General features: G+C 37.6%; 2 protein-coding genes across 4 annotated transcripts; one reads left to right on the top strand and one right to left on the bottom strand.

Moving 5' to 3' along the window:
• Positions 1-648: 648 nt before the first annotated feature.
• Positions 649-13228, top strand: sh3glb1a (SH3-domain GRB2-like endophilin B1a). The gene is made up of 9 exons (XM_088322196.1): positions 649-853; positions 1901-2042; positions 5511-5639; positions 6081-6214; positions 7899-7991; positions 9518-9607; positions 9770-9870; positions 9937-10168; positions 12206-13228. The coding sequence occupies exons 1-9, from the start codon at positions 791-793 to the stop codon at positions 12311-12313; spliced, it is 1092 nt and encodes a 363-aa protein (XP_088178322.1). The 5' UTR covers positions 649-790; the 3' UTR covers positions 12314-13228.
• On the bottom strand, positions 8524-27050 carry nrros (negative regulator of reactive oxygen species). Of its 3 annotated transcripts, XR_015847573.1 has the most exons (4): positions 26918-27050; positions 23028-23124; positions 17597-20919; positions 8524-8653 (listed from the first exon to the last, which is right to left on the bottom strand). XR_015847573.1 is itself a non-coding variant. In XM_088322194.1 (3 exons), the coding sequence occupies exons 2-3, from the start codon at positions 23109-23111 to the stop codon at positions 18985-18987; spliced, it is 2019 nt and encodes a 672-aa protein (XP_088178320.1). In that variant the 5' UTR covers positions 23112-23124; positions 26918-27050; the 3' UTR covers positions 14855-18984. The 3 variants fall into 3 exon arrangements, 2 of the variants coding, with proteins under 2 accessions (XP_088178320.1, XP_088178321.1); XM_088322194.1 differs by lacking the exon at positions 8524-8653 and having other exon boundaries at positions 14855-20919; XM_088322195.1 differs by lacking the exons at positions 8524-8653; positions 23028-23124; positions 26918-27050 and adding an exon at positions 21038-21094 and having other exon boundaries at positions 14855-20919.
• Between the last annotated feature and the right edge of the window lie 712 nt (positions 27051-27762).

Genomic DNA, 27762 nt, shown 5'->3' with positions numbered 1-27762 from the left:
CTACTGTGCTAACACAAAAATACTACAAAAATAATACAGATATAGAACAAAAAAATCTACTTTCGAACAAACGTACTACAGAAATACTAAACAAAATACTAGTATGGAAATACTACGTTAAAATTACTTTAGAAATACAACAAAAAAGTAGTAGAAAAATAAAACTACAGTAACACTACAAAAAACTACAGAACTTTAACAAAAACTAAGACTTCCGAAATACTAAATACAAATAAAGACATAAAAATCCCACAATAATACTTCAATAACTAAATAATGAAGTGCTTAAAACAGGGACCTAATACACTATTTTGCTGTAATTGTGGTCGTTTCGGAACCAATCTGATTAAACTAAAGGATTTCAAAAGAAGTATAACATGTAAGACTCCAAATAGTTGCCCACCCCTGGAATAGAAAATGGAATAAGTCCTAGTATGGATGCAAATCAATAGGGGCCCCAAATCTAATTTTGCTCAGGGCCCCATGAAGGCTGTTCGTTATGTAAAAAAGTGTCTTCAAAGATGAACACACAAAACAAGCGAGCAATACCCACACAGGCCTCCGTTGTTCGAGTCGCCTGAAAACCCGCATGCGCACTAAGAAACGAGCTATCATATTACGTCGCATAGAGGAGACCTCTCTTGTCGTTGCATCATCTTTGATACATTCAACAGCTGGGTGAACTCCCGACAAAAAACTTGCTTCAGTGACGTTTTTTAAAGAGATGGAAGTTGGACCGCTTTGAAAAGAATCCCCACCGCAGAACCGAGATACATTAACCCGAATTGTCATGGATTTTAATGTCAAGCGACTGGCTGCGGACGCGGGTACTTTCCTGAGCCGTGCTGTACAAGTGAGTTTAAAATGTTATCGGAGTTCTTGCTAGCTGCTAGCTTAAACCCTTTTTTGGTACCCTTTGAAAATGTCGCAACCTCAGCATGAACCGTGTTGTTTAAAATTATATTTATAAATGTAGGACTGGGTTTCTTCATACCACTAGAGCAAGACTAAAACACTATAATGTCTGTATTTTCAGTTGTGGTTAACGTAAGTATCAAAACAGGCCGCTGTGAAAATAAAGCTTCTCTGGGCAGGCACATGATGTTCATTCCCCCTCTCAGAGGATGATAAAGGCGAAAACTCTTGATCGTGAATGGTAAATGGTCTGCATTTCTATAGCGCTTTTCAAGTCAATCAAGACCTCCCAAAGCGCTTTACAATGTGCTTCACACTTACCCATTCACACACATTCACACACCAATAGGGATTCAGCCATGCAAGGCACCTACCTGCTTATTGGGGGCATTAGGGATTCAGTGCCTTGCCCAAGGACACCTCGACATATAGAATAGAATAGAATATACCTTTATTGTCATTATTACAAAATGGGTTGTACATATTGTGACAAAGAAAGTGGACGTGGCACAATACCGGACAGGATATACCAGCAGAAAACAGGACAGTCAGAACCCACGTCTTGCGGGGCAGAGGTTCGTTGACGGACTGACCAAGGAAAAATGAGAGCACTGAGCTTAAAAAGATGGAAAGCCAATCTGTCAATGAGCCGCAGTTGGTGCCGCACGGGCGGGGCCAATTGGGCGCCATGGCAACCGTGCCAACAAAATATTATTGCAATGTTTTTCATTGCAATATTGTGTTAATGCACTAAAAACCTAGGCCAGTCTCCAGTTTCACATTTAACAGTGAGAATAAAAGAAAACAAAGAAGACAAAGGACTAAAGAAGATAAAGTCTATAATTTACACAATATTTACACAAGAACGTGTGGGCATGTGGGATGTTACATACCGTTTTGGGGTCGTATTACAGGAAATGAAATATTTGTGAGTAATCATACAAAGCTTGATTCATGTATTGCATTTTTGTCCATTTCTCAAAAGTTCACAGAGGAGAAATTTGGTCAAGCTGAGAAGACTGAGTTGGATGCCCACTTGGAGAACCTTCTACTAAGAGCAGAAGCCACCAAGCAATGGACAGAAAAGATAATGAAGCAGACTGAAGTCTTATTACAGCCCAATCCAAGTAAGAACACACTCATACACAAGTCCTTATGTTTTTGATGTGTAGCTTCTATGATGACATATAGCATCAAATGTCAAAGTCCAGCTGCTGAAGGCCATATCTGGCCCTTAGGTTTTCTTCAGCCCTTGAAATCATTTTGAGTCATTATATCGTACACTTGGAATTGTGTGTTTGTTTTCAAGTCAAGTTATGTTTATTAATATAGCCCTTAATCACAAAGAGTCTCAAAGGGCTGCACAGACCACAGATTATTGCAAACAACGGACTATTATGACACCATCCCCTGATCTAAAACCTTCATGAGTGCAAGGAAAAACTCAACCTCAACATGAGGAAAATGAAGAAACCTTGAGAAGGGACCGCAACCAAAATAATCCCCTTTCCAGGATGACCAGGCTGCAATGGATGTTGCAATAACAAATAATACACAGATATTGTCAACATAAAATATAGGTTATTCATATGCTATAGAATAGAAGTGTGTTTTAAACCTAGATTTAAACAGTTCCACTGAGGTTGCAGATCGAATCTCAGGGGGATGAGCATTCCACAGCACCGGGGCCCGAATGGAGAACGTTCTCGAACCTGCAGATCTCTTCTTGGCTATTGGGATCACTAGTAGACCAGTGTTTTCAGAGCGAAGTCTCCGGACCGGAACATAGGGCGAAATTAAATCTGAATGATGTGAAGGAGCAAGTCCATGCATGGTTCACTTTGTTAGTTCTCCTTGCGCTTTATTTTATTGTAATTTAGTGATTGTTTTTTTTTTCTCTAAAGTGATATCATCCCACATTTGCTTAAATGACAATGGTCTGCATTTATATAGCGCTTTTCAAGACCTCCCAAAGCGCTTAACAATGTGCTTCACTACTTACCCATTCACAAACACACTCACACACCGATAGCGGCAACCTGCCTATCGGGAGCAGTAGGCGTTCATAGATTCATTAATGGTTGATCTGGTTTTCCAGATCTGTATTTGATTTTTTCAGTGAGTCGGTAAAGGTCTGACGAAAATGCTTGACATTGTTCCCAAATGTATCTACAAGTCTGCTTAAAAATGACGCCAACACTGCTCTCTCGTGGCTTTGCATTTGCCATTGGATTTCTTCTTGATGAACGGCAGCTAGCATTGTTTTTTTTTTTACATTGACCTAGGAAGCGTCAGCGCCCTCTATGGGTCAAGCCCAAGCTGACAGGTGCCTGCTACACCTAAACAGGGCAGTATGAACTCTGTATTAGTGCAAGGATAGCGCATCAATTATGGATATTTAGATGCAAAAAAAATCATATAGCGTTTCCCAGTGGTAAATTATAATGGAAAGAACTTTCTGCAAATGTAAATATGAAAATATACTACTGATGGTGCCTGAATAATACTGACCTAATTAATTTAATTTTCATGCAATAGGGATTGTAATATCAAGAAAATTTGTCTTTTTGCCTGTCAAAAATTATAAATGACTGACGCGGCATGAGAAAACATTGCTTTATTTATTAGATTGTTTTGGAATCTTTTTTTTTTTTTTAGCTTCTGAGTAAGTTCAATTAATTTCCTAGACTTTCTGCGCCATTTATAAAATCCGCTCTCAGCCACATTTTTTATCCAGCCCTCCTGGACTTTGGAACGCCTGTCTTATGTGTTTGATGTGTAACATCTATAATAACTTAGACAATTGGACAGCTGTAACTTAAAAAATAATTATATTTGTTTGCATTTACCAAATCTTTGGCATGTTGTCCTCTGGAGGAGTTGTTTGCACTCATTTGATTAATTATTTATTGATAAGTGATAGGAGTTTCTTAAATAAATAAACCAAAACGACATATTTAGCACAACTCTTGAAAATAAACTGTGCTAAAAAAAATAAGCCATTTTGGGTTGTTGGGTGGGGAAAAGGGACGGATCTTATTTTCTTAGAATTTAAATGGTCTTTCTTGTCATCGATAACACTATCCTAAACATTGATTGAAGGGAGATTAAGATTTACACGTATTTAAAGATTTAAAAGAGGAAAAAATAAGAAAAAGAATGACGGGATAAACTGGCAGAAATAGTTACAAGGTGCTTGGAGACTGACCTGAGTCTTAAGTGCATTGTATTAATATTGCAATAAAAACAGTGTATCGTAACATTCTTTTTGTCTATTGAATATTTTTAGGTGGAGCTTTTGAGTTGCAATTCGTATACAAATACATATATATTGATTGAAATATTCTGACTCTCGCACCCTATTTTATATGACTTTCTGGGTGTTTTTAGGAAGTTATAAAGAAATGGTACAAATTTGAGGGGTTTAAACAAACTACGCAACTTCGTTTGTTGTTTTAACAAATACACTCTTATTTTTCTGGTTCATTTTATAAAAGGGGTCGGGGACTTATGGCTCATGAGGTATATATACATATGGCTCAGAGATAAAATTATACTCATGCAAATCTCATTTGTAGCGTTCCAGTTCTGCTAAGTTTGGTTTAGGAATGGTTCAGCCCAGTGTGTAAAGAACATAATCCTGCTACAGTTTATAGCCAAGCAGTTACACCAACAAACCCCGTTTTGGCTGTCTGTCGCTAAAGAATACTTTATACAGAAGCTTATTAAACAATTTAAGTTCACTGTTGAAACACTTAAGGATAAAAGCCCAGAGAAAAATTGTAAAGAGGGAAGGTAAATGCGTCAATATCCTCATTTGCAGTATTTTAGGACACTTTTACAAAATAACTCCGCTTGCACCTTGTTTTGAAACTATTATATACGTAGAAAATGACGGAATAAATGAGCCTCAACGGTCTGAAGTAACTGCGAGGAGAGACAAGTGGTATAACTGTTGATATGGGACACAGGCTCTGGCATGATTTTTATTTCAAATATTTTATCAACTCATCAACGCCACACAGTGAATTAAAATGTGGTGAACAGTTAGCTTTTGTCTGGAGAGTGGGTTTGCCAGTTTTGTTGAATTTTGTTCTAAAAATATATGGCAAAAAAGTGTGTCTCTTTGGGTCACAATTCCCAAATGTTTTGGATTTTTCAGACAAAAAAATATATTTATATTTTGAATTGTATCTCAAAACTAACTATTTCATGGGATTATTATAACTGGGCCAATATTTTTAAGGTAAAACCAGAAGAACCATTTTGTTACAGGGTGACCCAATTACTTGGAACATTATTTCAATACTTTTAATAGCTGTAGCATTTTAATTGATAAATTTGTTTTTAAAAATATTTTTGTGTAGCTATGACATCAATTAAATATTTTAAGTGAATTTAATCTGACTACTTCTGTTTTACATTTGTATAAAAACCTCACATACCAACTGAAAACCTTCAAGCATCCCCATTTTAAGACCACTGATCTGGAGCTTTCTGCTCTTCATTGTGATAATTTTTTACCGAGCACATGTACATGCCTCCCCCACTGTTGTCTCATGACTTTGTAATTGAGTTTCCCATGTAATTTCCAGATGTCCGACTAGAGGAATTTGTCTATGAGAAACTGGAAAAAAAGGCCCCGACGCGAATGAACAACCATGAACTGCTCGGCCAATCCATGATTGATTCTGGAAATGAATGTGGTCCTGGTACAGCGTATGGTGACTATCAACTTTGTATACTACACACAGTATATGATCTGAAGAGTGTCCACCAGAAAACTTGATTTGCCAATAGGTCAGTGATAAAATAGACGGAATCTAAACATAAATTCATCCAGGGCAGAAATTGGACTGCAAGGAGTGGTGTCAGACTACTAACAGATATGCTGAAATGTATTTGTGACTTTGTGGGATTACTTAAAACACTTTTTTGGAGTGAAATCAAAGGTCGGGTTAACATTTGATCATGACAATTCATTGATAGGTGAAGGGACAACAAAAGCTTGGTGGCACACTCTGCTTATAAATCACTGGGAGAAACCCTGCCCTGTATTATCCAGTCAGCAACACAGAATAACAGCAAAGGGTTCTAGATAGTACCGTCTCCTGTCCACTTCAATAATGGGAGTTATGTGTTGTTTGTGCTGCTCTCTATTGTAGGAAACGCTTTGATAAAATGTGGCGAGACCCAGAAGCAAGTTGGCAGCGCAGAGCGGGAGTTAATTCAAAGTTCTGCCATCAATTTCCTGACTCCTTTCAGGAACTTTTTGGAAGGGGACTTCAAAACAATCCTGGTGAGCTGGCCATGACTTGCGTCTGCTCAGACGATGAAATCCTATTCCCACAACACTAATGGTGGCAACATTGTTTCTCTGTAATCGGTAAATTTTTCATGGACTTTTGGTCTTTATTATCAACGCTGTTTTTAAAATCTTAATTATAAAGCCAACATGATTCTTTAATGCGATTCTCGTAGAGCAGGGAATTATTTCCCTCTTTTGTGCTTTATTTTGTCAGATGGCAACTAGTAATGTTACCTTAAATCAGTGCTTCTCAACTATTTTCTGTCCAAAATATAAATTTGACTGGTCAAACATAGATCGGCTTGTTAAACATTTAAGCACTGGTCGCTTGTTTTCAGCAGCTTTTGAAGGCTTTAGACCTGAATGGCCACAGCTGGGTTTATTGTGATCTTCCCCACCTACAGGGACCCCTGCCTTGGCCAGGGTGCGACATAACACCATGTTTGTCAATTTTGTTGGTATTTATCTGAAGTGCTTTGACACAAAACCTAGCCAAAGACACTAAAGCCCCAAAGCATGCGCACACACGTGTTCAAATTGGGATTCGTATATACGTTTGGATTAGAGTTTTAACTGAACATTTCAAACCATATACCGTAAAATGTAATTAATAACATAATGATAATAATGCATTCAAACTGATCACCAACGTTAAGTCAATATCACTGTATAAAAAACCCTTAAAATAAAAATCAATCAAGTAATTAGTACTGTTTTTTTTTTTGTGTGTTATCAAAAATTGTACTAATGAATCGTCACGTTGTAAAATGTACAGCTTTTTGAAGCAGGAACAATCAATTCTCTGCTCCTGCTCAACTGTATGATGCGCCAACAATGCTCGCTTATTTACTGACGTAGGAGTCACAAAACAGGATGATTGTTTGCAATATTTGGCACCAAAGACATCAATTTGGGTTGGCATTAGTGAGGACGTAATCATTACAAAACCGGGGTTTCATGTGAAATGGGTGAAAGGCACAGCCAATACTTTTGTCCTATGCATCAGTGCTTCAGGAGAAGACGTGATTTAACCTTGTCTGCGCTGCTTTGATCGATCAATCTTTTTTAAGTGATCACTACATATTGGTGGGGACAAAACAACAATTGCTCGATATTGGTGGTAACGCGTCCCCTCCGTCCTTGTCAAATCTACGCCCTTATAAGTCACGTGTTCTTTGAAATAAATTCAAGCTTCTTTTAAGCGTGATTGGGGTGTTAACTTATTTGGCCACATGCTGCTATGTTTAAACATAGCAGACATGCCGGTCTTTGCTCTTCTCCTACAGTGGTCGCAGTGAAGCACTACGTACGCAGGCTTTTCTCTTTGTCTTCACCCCGCCCCTTTTCGCCTGTCTCCTCTTCCGTTAAATATTTTTTTGGGGGGTAACTTGAGGGTCTACTCCAATCTGTGTCTACTTCATAGTCAATGCTCATACTGCGTGCAGGCTAAATGTAAACAAAACACTGTCAATGAGCGCTCGACGGCTCCCTAGTGTAGTGGAGGTGCAGGACAGTTAAAAAAAAAGTTCTCTGAGATCAATTGTGCCCGTGCCTCCCTTGATGGAGTCTTGCGCACCCCACTATTTGAGAACCACTGCTTTTATTTAACAGACAATAAATAAATAGTAAATTTCAAAAACAATAGCTGAAATTTCTCTTCTTACTTTGTTTCCAGAAAGAACGGAAGCTGCTGCAAGTCAAGCGCTTGGATCTGGACGCGGCCAAAACAAGACTCAAGAAAGCCCGCATGGCTGATGTCAGAGCTGCCGTATGTACATGTTCCTAAATCATTAGAGGTCTCCCGATACAATATGCTCACCTCACGATACCCCGCGCGTTGTTGATACTGATATATATTCAATATCAGTTTGAGTATTTCATGTTATTCTTTTTTTTTTGTTCTTTTCAAACCAAATTTGAAGTATTTTTTTCCCTGAGTCAATTCTGTTTAATATGATCGACCTGAATTTTTTCTTACTCCTCGAAATTTGGGGTTATCCAGGGCAAACTCATAAAGGTAATGGACTCTCATGTATGGGCAGCAACATCAGGGATTTCAATTGAAATCCTACAAAACCCTATACTGTTTTATCAGACTGGTATCAGAGCGATCCACTTTATACCAATATTTGATTGGAACACCCCTATGAATACCATATTTTCGGGACTATAAGTCTCTCCAGAATATATGTCACACCAGCCAAAAATGCCTAATTAAGAAGAAAGAAATCGTGTACAATTTGCAGTTTGGGGGGGACATTTATTTGATAATATCCAACACCAAAAACATACATGTCATCTTTACAGGCAATTTAAAAAACAAATGGAAAACACAGTATATTAACGTTACACGATCAACAGTCAAAAATGTATCTCCTCTAAAAATGTGAGGCAATCTCCTTCTCTTCAAGAAAGGAATCCCAGCTGAGCCTGTAACACAGCATGAAGTCATGACTGTCAATGAGAAAGTGGGATCGATTTTGACTTTCGCTTTTCTCTCCCGTTGATCATTGTAGCGTTTCACAATTTTTGTGTCTTATTCTAGTTGATCTTTGTTCTTCAAACAATTACTGACACAATCTGCGAATTCTGTAGTTTTCGGCACAGTCTGTTGATATGAATTAAGTTAAAATGTTTCAAAAGAAATGTTAGAAATTCAGTCCAGTTTAAAATGTTATCTGGTTTTGTCATGCAAACCTCCGTGGTTTCTCAATTTGAGATATTTCAGAAGAATTACACGGCTGCAAAATCGCAGTGGCAGTGAACATAATTGGCCTCATTCCATCCATTTTATGCAAAAATAACTAAGTTCTCATATGTTAATTGGTGTGCATTTATAGAAGGTTTGTTTTCCTACCCCAAAAAATAAAGGAGCACCGGATGTATTAAATTTGATCCTTACCTACTTAACAGTTTTAACTTATTTTTGTCGCTGTTTTTGAATTACAAAGCAGCAGATGTGAAGCAGAGGAAGTGACAGAGGTAAGTGGAATGTTGGATCTACATTTGACTTTGGGGGGGTTGGTTTGGACAGTTGTGCACACAACAAATTCTTCTCCCAGACTAATAACTATTGGCAGTCAGGCCTGGGTATAAGAGGCAAATTTATAATCTTTTATTCAAATCGTTTCTTCAATTCACATTGTTAAGACTCAAAACATCAATTCTTTAAAAACATTTTTGTTGTTGTTAACAAGTTATTTAATTTTTGCCTTAAGAGACCACATAGTGTGTCATATCATGACTCTATTATGGAGTTGATCTAAAAAAATACCTATTTTTAATCCCCTACAGGCAGAACAGGAGCTGAGAATGACTCAGAGTGAATTTGACCGCCAGGCTGAGATCACCCGACTGCTGCTCGAAGGCGTCGGCAGCACCCATGTGCGTATCCTGTCTCGACATAACTTCAAATGGGTCGCCTGAATCTTGTCCGGGCAGCCCACTAGAGATAACTGCGAATCATAAAATGAAATTCTTGTTGTGCGGTTAGAAAAGGTGTTCTGGGTGGAGTAACTTATTATTCTTGTTTTTTTGTGGGATCAGGCACACCACCTGCGTTGCTTGAATGATTTTGTGGAAGCCCAGACTACATACTACGCGCAAAGTTATCAGTATATGGTGGATCTGCAAAAGCAACTAGGAAGGTGAAATAATGCAATCAAGCTACCCTGAATACATTTTTAGCACCTCAACTTTTTTTCCCCTAATAGTTTTCCTTCATCGTTCTCCAACAACAACCAATCGTCAGTTACGGAAGGGGCCAGCATATCGGTACCCACCATACCTGTGACCTCCTCTTTGCCAACCTCATCAAGCCGCGGCATCTCGGCCACATCTGGCGGCTTCAGTGAGTTGCGCAGTTCCAGCGGCAGCCGCAAAGCCAGGGTCCTTTATGACTACGACGCCGCAAGCAGCAGTGAACTTTCACTGTTGGCTGATGAAGTGAGTCACGTTTGTAGCTGGTTCAAGAGTTATTACAAGTTGTGTTTACCGTATTTTCCAGACTACAAGGTGTACCCAAAAGCCGCAAATTGGCCATACATTTATATTTAAGGTGCCCCTTATTATCCGGTGCACAGTTTATATGCAGGCATAATTGGACATGCATTACTATATTTGCCCAACTATTGATCAGTTCATAGCTGCCCACAATTGCATGACAATGGTGGCAATGGGGATCATACCAGATAGCAATGGTAAGAGCACCAAAACCGAACCATCAGGCCGTTAGGGACATTTCTGATTGTTCATAATTATATTTCATTGAATGCAATCGGAATCTAATCTGGATCACGGAGAGGTGAGCGCTGGATCTGATCTACTAGATTTCTTTGGATACAGTCGACACATAAAAAGGCATTAGGTCTTATCTCATTATCACAGTATTTATGGTCATGATGGCAGATATGTTTGAGCAAAGAGAATATTTTACGTTTTATCAGCTCAACCGAAGCATTGTCTTTGAAAAACGTGCAGCCATGAGTTTATATCTTTTAGGACAATGGAATTACTTAACACAATGCTGTTCCCTTCATTCAATTGAGAATGACCAAATTACTTCCCACAATTATTTGTCTTTCAATTCAGATTCTCGTGCGCGAGTTGGCTGTACCAAGGACTGGTTTAATGTGTTACAATGATAACATAAACAGTTAGGTATCCTGACTAAGAATAGAGTGATGATGAGATAAGACCTAATGCCTTTTTATATGTCATCTATATCCCTATTGGTCTAGTGCAGGGGTCTCCCACCTTTTTCAAGCTGAAAGTTACTTTTGTTTTTTAATTAGAACAAACGGCACCAGTTTGATATGCATTGCTAAAAAAACAACTTGTCTTGTTTTTACTGTTGCTACTTTATTACCGTGTAAAATATTGGAAATGGGGTTAAACGGACTCACCCAGTGACTAAAAACAAATCGTTGTATTAGAAAATCACAATGACCCTGCATTTGTGAGCTTTTTTTTTAGAAGAGGTCTGCAGGCCCCTCAGCTGTGCTTAAGGGGCCCCCTGGTGCCTGCAGAAACCACCTTAAAGACCCTGGTCTAGTGGACAGGATTCGGTGCACTCCACGTTGTGATCTGTGCTGCATTCATTGTTATGCAGTGTATGCAATTGTAATCTGTGTTATTACCCTGGCCCTCACAGTAGTTTTAATTCCATGCACCTTATAGTCTGGTGCGCCTTTACTTTTGAAAGAAATATCACAAAATACCTATTTTCGGAGGGTGCGCCGAATAGGAAGTACGGTATTTCCTTCTCCACCAAATGCGTGTCAGAGTGCTCAGCTCGATTCAAGCTGAATCGAAACTTGATGGAATACTATTTTAAAATTCTAGACACCAGCTGCATTGCCACCGAATTTGCGTCATGAGAAATCATTAAACTAGTACCTGTCAAAAGGTGAAGTATCCAATGAGATCCATTTATCCCTTTTCACATGGCACTCACTCAGTGTAGACCAAAAACATACATTTGTCCTCCCTGGCAGATAATTTTATTTTATTCTTAGTCTATTTCTATCTTGTTTACATACTATTTTTTGTTTTGTTTTTATCATTTTTTCTCTTTATTTTTTGCTCAATAGGTAATTATTTGTCATATTTTTCTGAAGTAGCAGTACTTTTACTCGGGTAAATGTTTTGGCTACTAGATCGGCCTGTGGTACTAGGGCAGGTTCTATTACTTATAATAAAATGGCCAAAATTGATAGACTGATAAACCATGGTTGATATGTTTATTCAGGCCCATAACTTAATATATACTCCCGTATAGCGTGAATAAATGCCAATATTTACTAATAGTTCATAAACAATGTGGGTTTATTTAACAATGGGTTCGTTATGACTCATTTACTAAACAATGCGGGTTTTTTTTTTAACAATACAAACTGACTCATCTCAAGTTTAGGATACTCTCATTTGATTGCAAGTAAATGAAGTGCGGCTCCCATCTTACAGAAAACGCTTTCTTTGCAGGTTATCTCAGTCAGCAGCGTTCCTGGCATGGATTCCGACTGGCTAATGGGAGAGCGAGGCTGCCAGAAAGGCAAAGTGCCAATCACCTACCTGGAGCTACTTAACTGAAAACGCAATTAACGTGTTCATTCGAGAGCTTCCCTTTGCCATTTCAGGAGTCACTTTTTTTCCTGTTCTGTCTTAAATCTTTGCTGCAGTTTAGACGGGACATTTGAACTCATTGAAGCTGCGTTCAAGTAATGGGAGAGAAAATGGGGCTGATGTTTTTGCTCCTTACATTTCAACAAATTGCATCCCTTCCAAGCCGTAGTATTTGATAAATAATGTGTGAAATGTGCCATAACAGCTCAAGTTTTACATGCATTTTTGTTTACATTATATCACTATCTCTCTCTCTCTACATATATATATATATATATATATATATATACACACATCTTAGATTGCTGTTTCCCTACATTTAGAGTCACTCTACTTCCCAGCAGTTTTTATAACCAATATCTGAATAGGTTTAACCATTCGTATCATAAACAATTGAAAAAAAAGTAGTGTTTGAATTGTGTTATGTGAGCCATTTGAACATTTCAAATGCCAGAAATTGATAAATTAATGTCTTAGTTTGTCAAACAAACTACACAAAAATGTTAACTTATACTGAACCACATTTTTTGCCTGGCACCAAGACAAAAAGTATCGAAATGAACAATTGATTCTGCTTTTTAGTCCAGGCTCCTGCGACTTGATATTTATTGCTAATTGGAAAGCTCCGTTTTCACAATTCAGTAGGACATTGTAAGCCCAAGGCTATCCTATGAGATTAAGTTATTGCAGTGTGTGTAGTTTGGTATTGAGTTTTTATTATGCTGGAATATTTTTCATCTTTGATATCAAATATGATCGAGCATATTGGCCCTTCTTCATAGAAATGTTGCCTTTACAGTATGAAAGCTTGAAGTATACAACGACGTGTACCATGTGCTTGAAAAATGAGTATACCTAAAATAAAAACGTCAAGTGACTTTACATTAGTACCTGGTATTTTATTGTAACTTTTTATCAATGTGTTCAACACAAACCAGCAGGTGGCAGCACAGTTATGTAGATTCCTAGTATAAGTTCATGTTATAATATTTCAAAACCTAAAACTTATTTTTAAATCAAACCCAAGTAACCCCCATATTATTTTTTTGATTATTTTTGTGTTGAGTGTGATCACAGGAGAAGCTTTGTGAAGCCTTGCAGGAGATGTGAAGCATAACCACTTGGGTGTCAGCCTCCGAATGCGTGCCTCCCACTGGAGCTTCATGCATTATGCCAGCGACACATCAGTGAGTACAAATACACGCTCCCTGAAACCTTAACGCTGACCTACTTTGGGGGAAGATTTACCCAAAACATGTATCCCGTTTTTAAGCACCTAATTTGATCATTTGCATAGAAAAACCCAAAGCATTATTGTTAGTTCAGAAGTGTTTATATTCATTAAATTTAATATCTTGTTAAATAAAATTGATTAAAAAAACATTTACAGAAAAATTTACGACAGTTATATGAATGAAAAATAGTTTTCACCGGGGTACACGAATTGACCCAAGAAATTCGTCCGAGTGTTATTGTATTGCCTTAAACAGGGCCTTTTGAATAAAATAACACAGAAATGGGCTTTTCCACAAATGTTCCCTGTTTTATAAATGGAAGTCAGCCTATGCAGCTACAGCGACTAGTTTGGAGTGGTGCACGGATTTGGCCGAATCCAGTGGACATATTTAAAACTGCAAGTCATTTTTTGATGAGCAGCAGCTTGTTTTTTTTTTCTCATGCTTCTCGCATTATCATCTCGCGGGCCGCAGAAAATCAGTTGGCGGGCCAGATACAGGCTGCAATTTGACGATCCCTGGTTTAAGCCTTAATGTAATTTAATAATATTTAAGATATAACTGGTATGTGTAAAAACATGTTATATACAATAAACTATTCCTTTTTTAAATATCTTAATAATTACTTTGTTGTTGTACGGAGCAGATACACCTAAATAATACCTAAATTGAGCAGAGCTATCTGATATGGCAGATAACAGATCATTTTAATTATTCTATTTCTTTAAAATATCTTACTTTATGAATTAAAAATTATTAACATGAACAAAGTTGTTTTCCAACTGAACAAGGAATATTTTTCTTAAAAAGATTGCTCTTTTATTAATTTTACTTTTCCAGCTTTAATTTTCTTTTCATATTTCTTTTGGTTATATTTTTTACCATCATATACTTTACAGTTAAAGGTGGAGTGTGTCATTTAAAAATGTCTGCCATCATGACTTTTAGCCAGGAGATGGCGGCAGATGAACGAATGGTTTGCTTGCATTTCTTAGACACGCTCGAATAAACTATTCTTTTTTCCTCTTTTCGTGGTTTGTTCCCTCCAGAACAGGCCAGATTAAACCAGACAGGTGCAATGGAAAATAAAGTATAATTGCTCTTTGAACTCAGTTGGGCATTTTCAGTCATAGAGAAAATATTTAACTTTCAACTTTTAAAGGACACTTCAAAGTACACACCGAACCTTTAAATACAGCTTACCATACAGAAAAAGCTATAAACTCTTTAAAGAATCTGATTAGATATCTTTGCACTGGTTAGTGGTACTGGGCTGAAAAATACCGTGTGTCAAGAGAAAATACCTGGCGTTGGTCAGAGATGGTGGAAGCGGTCAACTTTATCGTATAGCGGGAGAAGCTACTAACATGCATGATCAAGTGCTAAAGGCAAGTGACACTGAAAGACCATTTTATTTATACAGTCCTTTTGGTGTACCAAAGTGCCTTAAAGTAGATAATAAAAGAGAAGAAATAAGTAAAAAAAAATGTTTTATTTTGTGTCTGTAACGGATTATAAAGTTGATAAAATACAACGGGATAGAAAAAGCAAGCGGTCCCTTCTCAAGGTTTTTTTAGTCTTTGATCCGTGCAGCCCTTTGATTCTCTTTGTGATTAAGGGCTACACAAATAAACATGAATTGACTTGACTTCATTTTCTTCATGTTGAGGTTTTTGAGTTTTTCCTTCCCCTCATGTGGGTTTTAGATCGGGGGATGGTGTCATAATAGTCTGTGGTTTGCAATAATCTGTGGTCTGTGCAGCCCTTTGAGACTCTTTGTGATTAAGGGCTATACAAATAAACATGACTTGACTTAAATACAAGCTTTACCACCACTGCAATATCCAATGATACACAAGAAAGTCGTTTTGCTCTCTGGTTCTTGCGCTTTGATTTGCAAGCTCAAAGCGATTTAAAAACATCGTGCAAACTGGATAATTTGTCGTTTACACAATCATCCAACTTACTCACGCACATTCAGCAACTTTACATGTGCCGCTTCCTCATTATCCAGAAGGTTTGTTTGATAGCGGTAGATACATGGGTGTCATATTTCTGGTTACAGAAAGTTTTTTAAGTATAAAAAAAGCCATTCGTGTCAAAAGCCTCTGTCCCACAGATGCGATCTACTTTGTTATATTCGGTTTTACCAGATAAAATTGCAGGCTCAGCAGTAGTTTGGTTCAATCGACATGGTCTGCTAATTTTAATACCCAAATCTGATGTGGATAGGAAAAAAAGTAGCTGGCCAGAATAGGCCATATCTTCATGGGGAAAACTTTTATGGACACTAATTTTTCCAGAAAGATGTTGTCATTGATGCATTGGCCCTGGGAAAGCGAACGTAATTTAGGGAAAAGAATCACAAAAATAAAATGCTTTAGTTGTCCTCTTTGGAACCAAAGCATACTATTTTTGGTTAATAAATCTTCAGATATATAGTAATAAATGTTTAATAATGATGGTTTCATGTTTTTTTTAGTTTGTATAAATGTTTTCTTAGCATTTGTAGTCGGTGTGGCTCAATAAGTAATGCAGGTTAATTATCCACCCATTTTCTGCAACGCTTATCCTCAGTAGGGTCACGGGGGTGCTGGAGCCTATCCCAGCTATCTCTGGTCAGTGGGCAAGGGACACCTTGAACTGGTTGCCAGCCAGTCTCAGGGCACATAGGGACAGACCACTCACTCGCTCATTTACACCTAGGGACAATTTGGACCGGCCAATTAACCTGATATGCATGTTCTTGGAATGTGGGAGGAAACCGGAGTGCCCGGAGGAAACCCACGCATGCACAGAGAGAACATGCAAACTCCCCACAGGAACGATGATAGCTGGATTTGAACCAGGTTATTCATTTTGGTTAATAATTTGGCTTTATTGTTAAAAAAAAATTCAAATTTTGTAATTTATGTAATCTTGTTTTATCAGAAGATTAACACAAATAATACCAAAAATGGGAAAAAATTAATCTGCCAGTGAAAAAAGTTTTTTTTAACCACATTCTAACCTTTTTTTTTCTTTTTAGTAAAATAAAAAATTAAAACCAGCAAACTGATGTGCAAGATGTTTAATCCATCTAATTTATTAGCATTTTTGCAGCGTCTTGTTTCAATCAGTATAAATTCTTATCATTTCTTGTCAAGTGGCTTGGGAGGTAATAAAGGTTATTTAATCTTTTTCATCTTGTTCATTTGTATGTTGCTTTATTTTTAACCAGTTTTTCAAGTTTTACTATATTATTATGTTGTTTTTCTATAAATATAACATAAAAAATATTTAAAATGAGCAACCCCTATCCTCCAGTGGAACCCTTTTTAATGCTTTTTTTCCTCTTCATTTCTTTTTCTTTATCCTAAGGTAAAATATAATTAACATCAGCAATATTACTGTCAAAAGATTTTTACTTATTTGATTTTATTATTTTTGCAGCAAAGTCCATCAAACCATATGATTTCACATATTTCCTTGTACAACCTCACGGGAAGAAAATTAGTATTTATAAGAAAAACAATATTAATCTGCTGCCACTTACTGATATGGATGAATGTTTAGTTACTCTGTTGATCACTGGAAGAAAGCAAACATACTGAAACATTTTTGCAATGATAAAATTGGGAAATATCTTGCAGAATACTAGACAAAGTGTCACAGCACACTAGTGTTCCCTGGAACATGGCTCCAAAATATTGGTTCAAGTAATCTGTAAACACAAATATAGTCGCCGGATTGTTTTCTTACCGCTTTGAAACCACTGTTTATTATAATTTATTGAAGTTACACCATTGCCTTCCATATCATTAAAATATTGTCTTAACATTTTCCTCTTCAAGCAAAGGTTTGAAAAATATGATTTTAGTTCTGTCGATTCTTCAACCACCATGACCTTGGCCATCACCACAGTGGTATTTTGGTTACATTCTGGTTAAGCCTCATGCACTCTGTTGCAACTGCAGATATTCACAATATTCCCGCTCCCTAGTGACTTCCTCCACAATAACTCAAAAAGACTTACAGAATGTTATTGTGCTTTTTGTCAGCACATCTTCACAGTAGATGAGCGTGCGTCGGGATTTGCAGCCAATGTTGAAATAATGTGTGTCATCGGATAGGAAGGAAACCCTCTTAAAGATGCGGAACTGGGCAGATGCTTCTCATATGAGCAAAACAGGAAATTTCTTGTTTCCTCTGCTGCTTTTAGCAACAGCTTGCAGCTCATCGCTTTTGCATGCGTACACACGTTAGCACACCAACAAGCACATGTTCAAACACTGGCAGAAGGCAAGGACCCAGTTTTGCATTTAGGTAGCAGGAGCCTGCGGAATGGGCCCTATGTCAAATATGTGTTCGATGGGAAATTAGTTTTTCTAAAAGGTTGTTGCCAACACTGGTTAGTGTCACAAGATTGCAAAGCAATAATCAGACATCATGCAAAAATATCCCCAAAAGACCTTATGTGCTACACAGGCTTAGGGAGTAACGGACTACATACAAAAAATGTAATTTTATTCCGTTAGTTAGCGAAAAAAAACCACTTAATCAAAATAATGGTGCATTTAGTAAAAATATGGATTACTTTGCAGGATTGAAATTTTATTTAAAAGCATATTTATGTCGCACATTTCTGGGGAAAATAATGAAATCCGGTGTGCATTGGTTTTAACTTTTAACATTCATGTTATTACTACATTTTTTAGCTTATTTTAAGCATTACATTTTTCTGTCTTTGTATTTCTCTACTAATACAACAAAATAAATACTTAAATGTTAATGTTAAAAGTTATATGATTTAGCTATAGGAAGGTAATTTTGCATATTATTATCATTATTATTGTTTTAGATTTATCAAAATTGTTACCCCTAATTTAAGTAGTGCTCTATCTGCATTATCAGATAATTTAGCTTTTTTTAATCCCTAGAATAACAAATGTAATCGGTAATAGAATTTCCATTGAACCACCCTGCCCCAAGTAACTTATAATACTGTGAAATAGAATAAAAGTATTAAGAATATATAAAATAATAGTCAGTCAGCAAAGTAATAATTGTTTTTGCATCGTTGGCACACAACCTGTCAGAAATGAGGCAAAAATCTTCTACCAACCCAAAACAAAGATTTAGATTTAGGACCAATAGACCATCTCCTTTCAATGTCAGTGAAATGATAAATTTCTATTCAACATCCAGGTACATCGACTTCTTTCGCGGATGACAATTAATCGACTCTACGGTCCTTAATAGTGAAAGCCTGAAATTATACAATTATGAGAAAAGTTATTTACATAATAAAATCGATAGTAAAAAGTAGTTGGCCACTAATTTGATCATTTAATAGTTGATCCACCTTTTGATGCAAGATTGTTTAAAAATATCCCCAAACTGTTACGGGTGCCTTATAAAACATCAATATGATGTAGGCTTTAAATATTTCTTCTTGATAGATTTGTGTATCACTTTGGGTTTCAACGTTAAAACCACAATAATTGAAATACCCACGACAGCAATGCAAATTGGTACAAACAGGAGAATGTACCAAAAAACATATTCTCCATTTTCTTCATAACACATAAATGATTGATAATGCTTGATGCTACGTATTTGGAAGAGATCCGTGCATTCAATGTCCGACTCCCCCACCATTTGGATGGTCTTTGTTCCCGCAAATGTCCAAAACCACTCCGTTTGGCAGCAGTTGAACGGATTTCCTGTGAGGAAAACGGTCTGAAGTTTCGAAGCTAATGTGTATGCCTGATCAGGAAGGATACTGGGAAGTTGGTTGTCCCTCAAATCAAGCTGTTTTAAATCAAGACTCAAAACTGAAGCTGGCAGACGTGTGAGAGAATTGCATGAAATATTCAAAGACTCCAGCTCGAGAAAATCCGCAAAGTCGAACTCCCCGATACGTGTGTTTCCCAAACCCAAGTGGTGTAAAGTTGCACTCAGGCTTTTTATGGCTTGTTGACCTCTTAGTCTAGGGTTTTCAGATAGTTCTAAATGTCTGAGAGACAGTCCAGAGAACGCAGAAGGCGGAATTCTTTCAAGGTGGCATCCCTTGAGGAAAAGTCGCCTTAAGTTCACTGTGTTGTTCCAGGTGACACATCCACTGGGCTCAACTTCCCCAGCAAAGCATGCACCCATATTGTTGTAACTTAGGTCCGCTGACCTCAGGTTTGGAGAACTGAACAATAGTCCCAAGGATAAGCAGTCAAGATCATTGAAGCTAACGTTCACGTATGTTAAATTGCTTAGCCTTCTCAGGGTAACCTCATCCGCCGCAATCGTTCTCAGGTTGTTGTTGCTAACGTCCAATTCGTACAAGCTACCAGAGAACTGCTCCGAGGTTAGATTCAGGCTGTCCAGACAGTTTGTGCACAATCGGAGTACAGACAGCGACGGCATTTTCTGGATGAACCCCTTTGGGAAATACTGCAAGCGATTCCCTCGTAGGTCTAAAATCTCCACTGAAGAGATGTCACCATGAAGGCCGTCGTCCCACAGCTTCGCTGTGATGTTAGCATCCTTCCTTACATTGTAGAAGTTGACAGTGGTGGTGAAATTGGGGAACGTAGTGTTGTCCGCCAGGTGCTCGTAGAAACTCAGAATGTTGTTGGACAGGTACAGATTCCGTAAGCGGCTAACGTTGGGTAAGAATGGAAAAAACAGCAGTTTGTTATCAGACAGATCGAGTGTCTCGATTTGGAAAGTGATGTTGATGTCCTGCCTGGAGATGAACCATTCGAGGAAATTGTGGCTGACGTTCAGGACCAGCAACTGGGTCATGTGGAAGTCAGTCAGGCAAGGGAGATAATTAAAAGCCAGGTTGAGCCTTTGTAGTCTGGGGGTGCTGTTGAAGGCGTTGTCAATCTCAAACAGGAGATTCCTCTGCAGGTCCAGCTCTCTCACGAGCTGGAGATCCCGAAACGTGGTCTCATCAAGGCGGCGTAAAAGATTCCCTGAAAGATTTAAGTACTCCAGGGATGATAGATTTTGAAGAAGTACACCAGTCGTTTCTTCATCCAGCATATTTTCTGATAAATCTAAAAATCTAAGCCTGGACAGGGTCTTTAGGGCTTGACTGGTTTCTGGGTAGCCAACATACAGATCGTTCCTTGCCAAATTAAGACTTTTTAACAATTTGGAGTGCTGGAAAGCGTTTGGACGTAACATCTCCACATGGTTGCAGGCTAAACTAAGGGTCGTGAGTGAGGGATACTGAAGAGAGTCGTCCAATAGCGTCTTGATCAGGTTGTGATTGAGTTGAAGCTCCTCGGTGCTGCCTGATAGACCTGCAGGTACTGACGTGAGGTTTCTGTTGTTGCAGATAGCTGTTCTTTGTGTCTGCACACAAGGGAGACAACACAATGACTTATTTCTATTTTGACCCGGGTTTTTAAATGTTTTTTGGAATTCTCACAAAATCTGTGTTTTTGTTGTATTACTGTTAATATTCCGGTACCTCATTCAGTTGTTAAGTCATGGGCGTCTGCGACTGTCTTTTTCGTTTGGCACTTTATGGGCTTCAGCGCTTGCCGTAGCTTAAGTGAATTTGTAAGCGCTGAAGGTAAGATGTGCCCAATATCAGTTGGATAAAATAAATGCATATTTTGCTAGACATATGAGCTGCTTTCCCAAATTATTTTTGTATATAAAGATATATAAGTTGTGCTAAATGATGTATATTAAAAAAAGCACTAAATAAGAAGTAAAGCAATACAGCTTGAAATGATGATGCAACGTGTTTTGATGCAAACACGCCACGAGGTGCGGCCTGTTGAGTGATGACCCGTTTTTTGTATCTTTTAATATTTTAAAAATTTGCAGTCGTGAACAGATGCCCCTGATTTTTGTATTGTTTTGTTTACTGAATGCAGGTACGTGGGAAAGTTATGTTCATTGTTATTATGGAAGTTTCATTATTAATGTGCTCGCATGTTGTCTACTGGCCGTAGCTTAAGTGAATTTGTAAGCGCTGAAGATAATTGCAGTCGTGAACAGATGCCCCTGACTTTTGTATTGTTTTGTTTACTGAATGCAGGCAATAAACCCAGAGACTGTGAAACTTTGTGTCGTGCATGAAAGAGGGTCGCTACATTAGCATATAGAAATCAGTTTTTCTAGAGAACGTATCAATTTCCATTTTTGCCTATATAATAGTTACAACCATTACAACTACTGTACTTCTATTTGCAAAACTACATATACTACAAAAAAGCAATCTTTGGTGCATTTTTTTACTCAGTTGCCACAGTTTCAGTTATGTACAGGAACAATAATTAAACGCGTCACAATTTGACCGGACTAGCTAGCTCAAATATCCCCTTTTATCCAGTGATTTACCTAAATGTCAATCAAGGTTCCTTTTATGTGTAAAGATGTATACTTTTTTTGAAAAAAATAAGATAAAGGCAGGTTTTTAACACTGAACTCACACGGCTATGTTCACATATTTAATTCAGTTTTAGGGTTGGCGACTAAAACAAAAATCAGTATCTGTATAGCTACCACTTTTATGGTCGACTGATACCAGTACCACCTACCATAAATTAAATAAGTGATATGTAGACTGAGGGTAATTATTATACTTGGTTTAAACATATTACTAAAATATAAGGCATTTTCCTAGAGGGTAGTTGAGTATATCAGTATGGTTTAAAAAAATGTGTCATTAAATATTCCATGATTTCACTATATCTACTGACATTTTTTGTGGAATATGCCAAAGTAAAATCATGTAGGCATGTAGTACAAACAATAATTTGAGTTGTTTGTTAGATAATTATCTTCATCTTTAGATTATTGTGAATGTCTAATATAATTATTGTCCCACTGGAAGATCATGTTGCTCTTATAAGAATTTTTCGAGGGGTACTATATGAGGAAAATCACATTTATAATGTATTTTTTTAGGATACAAGTTAAATACATTGTAAAAATAATAACTTTTTGGGGGGGAATGTGTATCTCTCTTACTATATTTTAACTCATTTTCCTTCATAAAATGAGAACAATAAAACTTAAATAATTAGTAAAAACGAGAAAAATCTAATATGTTGCTAACATTGTTTCACTTAATGTACTTTAAAATATTTCTTAAAATGCATTAACACTGAACCGTGGCCACTATCGGTGTGTGAGTGTGTGTGTGAATGGGTAAGCGTGAAGCACATTGTAAAGCACTTTGGGAGGTCTTCCGTGACTTATAAAGTGCTATGTAAATGCAGACCAGTTACCATTCATTTACATTTTAAAGTAAAAACCAATAGTCTTTCTCTCCAATGATCAAAATTATCTGCCATATTGGAATAATTAACTTAATTTACTACATTTTTCCAACAAAAGTCTTGGTTTTATGCAGTCAAACAGATAGAATTTTCATATTTTTTTCTATCGAGCGACTCGCAGCAGGGTTCATATAGAAATCTGCTTAGTATGAAAAGAGAGCTTACCAGCTTGCAGTGTTGGTGATGTGGATGACTTGAGACGGGCCACAGGAGTATCAGTACGCTAAAGAAGACGGCGTGAACTGACATTTTAACATCCTCGCTGTTCGGAAGATAATAGAAAAGAGAGAGAATCATTTTTTGGGGAAGACATTTTCCCCGTGTTAAGCTTTTTTTGTGTTTACTGTATAGATAAGTGTTTAATCAACCAGTGTACCATGAGAACTTGATTAGTGTGTAGCAGAGAATTGCCCAATTCTATCTTTGCTAAAAAGCATGCCTTTGTATAGTATCTTTGCTTTCTTCCATTGATCAGTCAAGTAACTGAAACATTCATCCATATCAGTAGGTGGCAGCAGATTACTGTTTTTGTGTATTAATTATTTGGTCATACGGTAGTCCATGGAAATATGTTTACTAACTTAATTGGTTTGATGAAGCCGTTCAGATAGCTTTACAAAATTTCCATTATCTGCAGTGCTTATCCTCAATAGGGTCACGGGGGTGCTGGAGCCCATCCGCGCTGTCTCCGGGCAGTGGGCAGGGGACAGCCTCAAGTGATTGACAGTTTCAGGGCACTAGAGACAACTCACTTGCTCATTCACACCTAGGGACAATTTGGTTAGGCCAATCAACCCGACATGCATGTTTTTGGAATGTGCGAGGAAACCGGAGTGCACGCACGCGCAGGGAGATCATGCAAACTCCACACAGGAAGGTTTGATCCCTCTACAAAAGATAATGAATCAAATAGAGTAAAAATCCTGAACATAACTGCGTATTCCTTTCCCCCAAAAAGAAAAACTTTGTAAATATTATTTTTCACTCCTCGATATTTTTACTTATTTTAGTCAAAGGTCTCAGACTCAAATTACTTGGAGGCCTAGGGTCTGGGCGGGGTTGGGCTAAATTAGGATTCTTTTCCACCAGAAAAGCTCTAGTAAACCTATTCTTTAGTTTACAAATATAGTTTAAACAATTATATTCAAAATGGCATCAATGAAAAAACAAAGATTTATTAAAAAAAACAATCAGTCATAAATTAATCCACAATTTGCTTTGACTGCACTTACATTGGCAGCAATAAATAAAATAATAAATAAATAAATAACCGGTATCAGTTGGCCAATTGGCCCCTGGGCCATGAGTTTGAGACCCCTAATTTATTATTTTTTATTTTTCTAGGAAAGCGAAGAAACATTTTAAAATATAATGCCTAAAATAAGTTACATTTATACATAGGTTAAACACTCCACTTTGTCACCTATGCGTCCAAAACGTGGTTTAGTATATACCAGTATAATGCCCCGCCGTTGCCGGGCATTCTACTTGGCCGAGGTTGTTGGGCCCGTGGTATGTTGAAAGGGAGCCAACAGAGGGCGCTAAAGAGCAGTATGCAGCTCCAGAGCTGCATACTGCTCTTTAGCGGGTGTACATCGCTCTTTTCGTGACCAACTGTTATCGCGTGCGGACGTGCTTCCTTTTGCTTTCGCTTTTAATATAGGTAAACCAAGTGTTTTAGCCCCTAATTATGCCTCCAAAGAAAGTCAGTGCAAACAGCAAAGTTGCTACAAACAATAATTTTCCTTCCTCCTCCATCCCTCTCCCCACCGTCCACCTGCGCCTTCTGCTGACCACCACAAAGGTAAGAAATCCTATTCATAATTCTTTTCTTTATCCTTTTATTTTTTTATTTTTACACGTTCATGTTAGCGTAATCTTTCGTACGGAAGATTACGATAACGCGAATGTACGGTTAGCCTGGGTTAGCTTTATGTTTACGTTAAACATTCAAGTAAACATTCAGGGTGTTGGAATGGAGCCCAACATTGAGGGTGTTGGAACGGAGCCCCCTTTCCAATGAATCGCTCACCACTTGTTGTGGAGACCCGGGTGCTAAATGACTTGTAAACGACCTGATTTTTTTACTTTTACACGTTCATGTTAGCGTAATCTTTCGTACAGAAGATTACGATAACGCGAACGTACGATTAGCCCGGGTTAGCTTTATGTTTACGTTAAACATTCAAGGTAAACATTCAGGGTGTTGGAACGGATTAAAACGATTTACATTATTTTTAATGGGAAAAATGATTTCGGTGATCGAACAAATCGGTTTTCGAACAGGGTTCTGGAACCGGATTATGGTCGAGATCCAAGGTTCCACTGTAGATGTTTATCGATTTTATGTTTATCGATTTTGGTAGTGTCTATTGGGGGTTGCCATGACATGAAATCTAGCTAAAGAAACTAGCAAAGGTCAAAAGTACAACTGTGGACATTTTCATGAAAATGTGTACAGCCATTTTAAAGCCTATGAGTCACATGCACACACACAAATTGGGACTCATAAAGTAGTTTAGATTTAGATTTGATAGATGCGTCAAAGAGCTTTTATAGTATTTTGTTGAAAGACTTTTTCTCTGTTCTCCTATATTTGTTGGTGAAGGAGTGGAGAGACTGTTTAATCTGTCAGAATGCACTATGCAAACCAGTGTTTCTGGCACCATGAGTAAAAATAGAATAATGAGATAAGCTTTAATGCCTTATTATAATGCCTTTGTACTCCTGGCGGTCGGGTGCTAACACTCATTGCACAGATACGGAATACCGTAAAACCACGTTTAGTAATGCATACGTGCAATTAAGCATTCCCAACCTTACTCATTGTCAATGTTCCCGGTAATTTGGCAGTGGTCTGAGCATTCACACAAAGTCTGTGAAAAACGCTTGCAACAACAGTGAGCAACGGCAATCCCAAGTGTGGCAACTAAGTCATTATCAAACATGTCCAAAACTTGACATCACGTTACATTTTGCTGAGTTTCCGGCAATGCAAAAAAAATGTTTCACTTTTGAATAAATTGACTCATGTATTATTGCAAAGGTTGTACGGCCTACAAACGTCGTTTGTTTTTACAATTCTTTCACAAGATTTCCATTTCTTTTTTTTCCTGGTATCTTTTGTCGCATAATACTAACATTTTATTTAGTCGTTTGCACGGTACACAACTGTATTTAATCACATTTTTTAGTGGAAGTACAATGTTGGCAACAAGATTGACTTGGTATCATTGGAAATTATTTGAATGCAACACAAACTTTTTCTTCTTTTTCCTTGTTTTTTTTCTTTTTTTTTTAATTCCTTCAAAAAAAAAATCTCATTGTGTATATTTTTTCCGAGCTGTTACTTTTTTCTTTTTGTTCTCTATTTACATTTTTTTTCCTTTGTTTCCTTCTTTTCTTTTTTTCTGTCTTTCTGTGTTTTTCCTTCTTTTTTCTATTCCTTTTGGGGGTTTTTTCTGAGCTTTTCACTACTTTTTCATTTTGGTATTTTTTTTCTTTTTTGTTCTATTCCCCCCCTTCCTTTAAATCATTTTGTGCACAATTCTACATAATATTTGGTCATATAGGGATGAAAGAAGCAAAAACAACCTGAAGAGCCGTTTAGGACCCAAAAGAGTCGGTTCTTTTTAGTGAGCCGAGCCGAAGAAGCCGGCTCTCAAAAACTCTACTGACTTTACTCAATTCGCTTTTTAATTAGCAATTTTGAGCCCTGATTTTTGTGAGCTGGCTAGATTTTCTTGTGCGCGGAAAAGCTCTGGGTAGTGCGCAACTGCGCATACACGCAGCTTAGAGGGAACATTGCTCATTGTATTCTGATATATATATATATATATATATATATATATATATATATATATATATATATATATATATATAATAAGGCACATCTTCAAATTTCTGGCCAATTTGGGCTTCTATAGCCGTATAGTCTGGAAAATATGGTACATGTATCCTTTTAACAGTATCACTCATCCAATAAGAATTGTAAGTCTGTTTGTGCATTGCACAAAAAGAGACACAAGAGAGATAAGTGTGCACAATAGACTTACAGTTGCGGTTTCCTGTGGATCCCCCAAGCCACCGAAGCTTGCCCCTCTCACCATATCGCCGATTCTGTCCGACTTCCCATGCGTGATCTTCACGCGCCGTTCGCCAACACATCTGCGACACTTTCAATTTGACTATTTCACAGAAGCGTAGGCCGGAAACTGAGTCACATGGACACGGTGCAATCGGAGAGCTTGTGAAGCTCAGGAGGGGGAGCACAGGAAAGCCAACGCTGCTCAAGTTATGACATCTCACTTTAAATCTGAGGTGCCGAGCACAAACCCCTGGCAGAGCAGACCCTAGACACTTTTTATTTTATTTTATTTTTTTACACGGTCTGATCAGGAAACCCACTGGAGAGGAAATCAGTCGGTATAGACACCCTTCCTGCCTGGTTTGAGGTCTTGCTACAACATTTGCAACAAATAGTATGATTTTTTTAAAATTATTACTAAATGGTTTTAATCTTTAGGTGAAATCATTGAGAATGATTGAATTTTTTGTTTTTTTATGGATGTAAAAGTGCCTGAATTTTGGCTGAAGTGCTTGTAAATGCTCGAAATTGTTGCCATGCTTGCATCTGCATTGCATGTTGCATTGCAAGGATAACCTTTTCCTCCTTGTTTTATAACCTTATCTTCTCTGTTCCTTTATCTTCTTGGTTTTTTTTACCCCACTGTGAATGTGTAAAACTGGAATGTCATGCCCAACTTCGTTGTCACAATATGTTAACCCATTTTGTTACAATGACAATAAAGGTATATTCTATTCTATTCTATTCTAATCAGTTTGCCATTGTTGGGGTCTGGCGCACCTCCCGTCCACAAGAGGGCGCTTAGTCTGTTTG

The sequence above is a fragment of the Urocampus carinirostris genome, chromosome 18 (assembly GCF_059441175.1).
Source record: "Urocampus carinirostris isolate Australia breed hairy pipefish chromosome 18, RoL_Ucar_1.0, whole genome shotgun sequence".
Lineage (NCBI taxonomy): Eukaryota > Metazoa > Chordata > Actinopteri > Syngnathiformes > Syngnathidae > Urocampus > Urocampus carinirostris.
The sequence above is the reverse complement of the archived record's forward strand: the minus strand, read 5'-3'. Positions and strand labels throughout refer to the sequence as shown.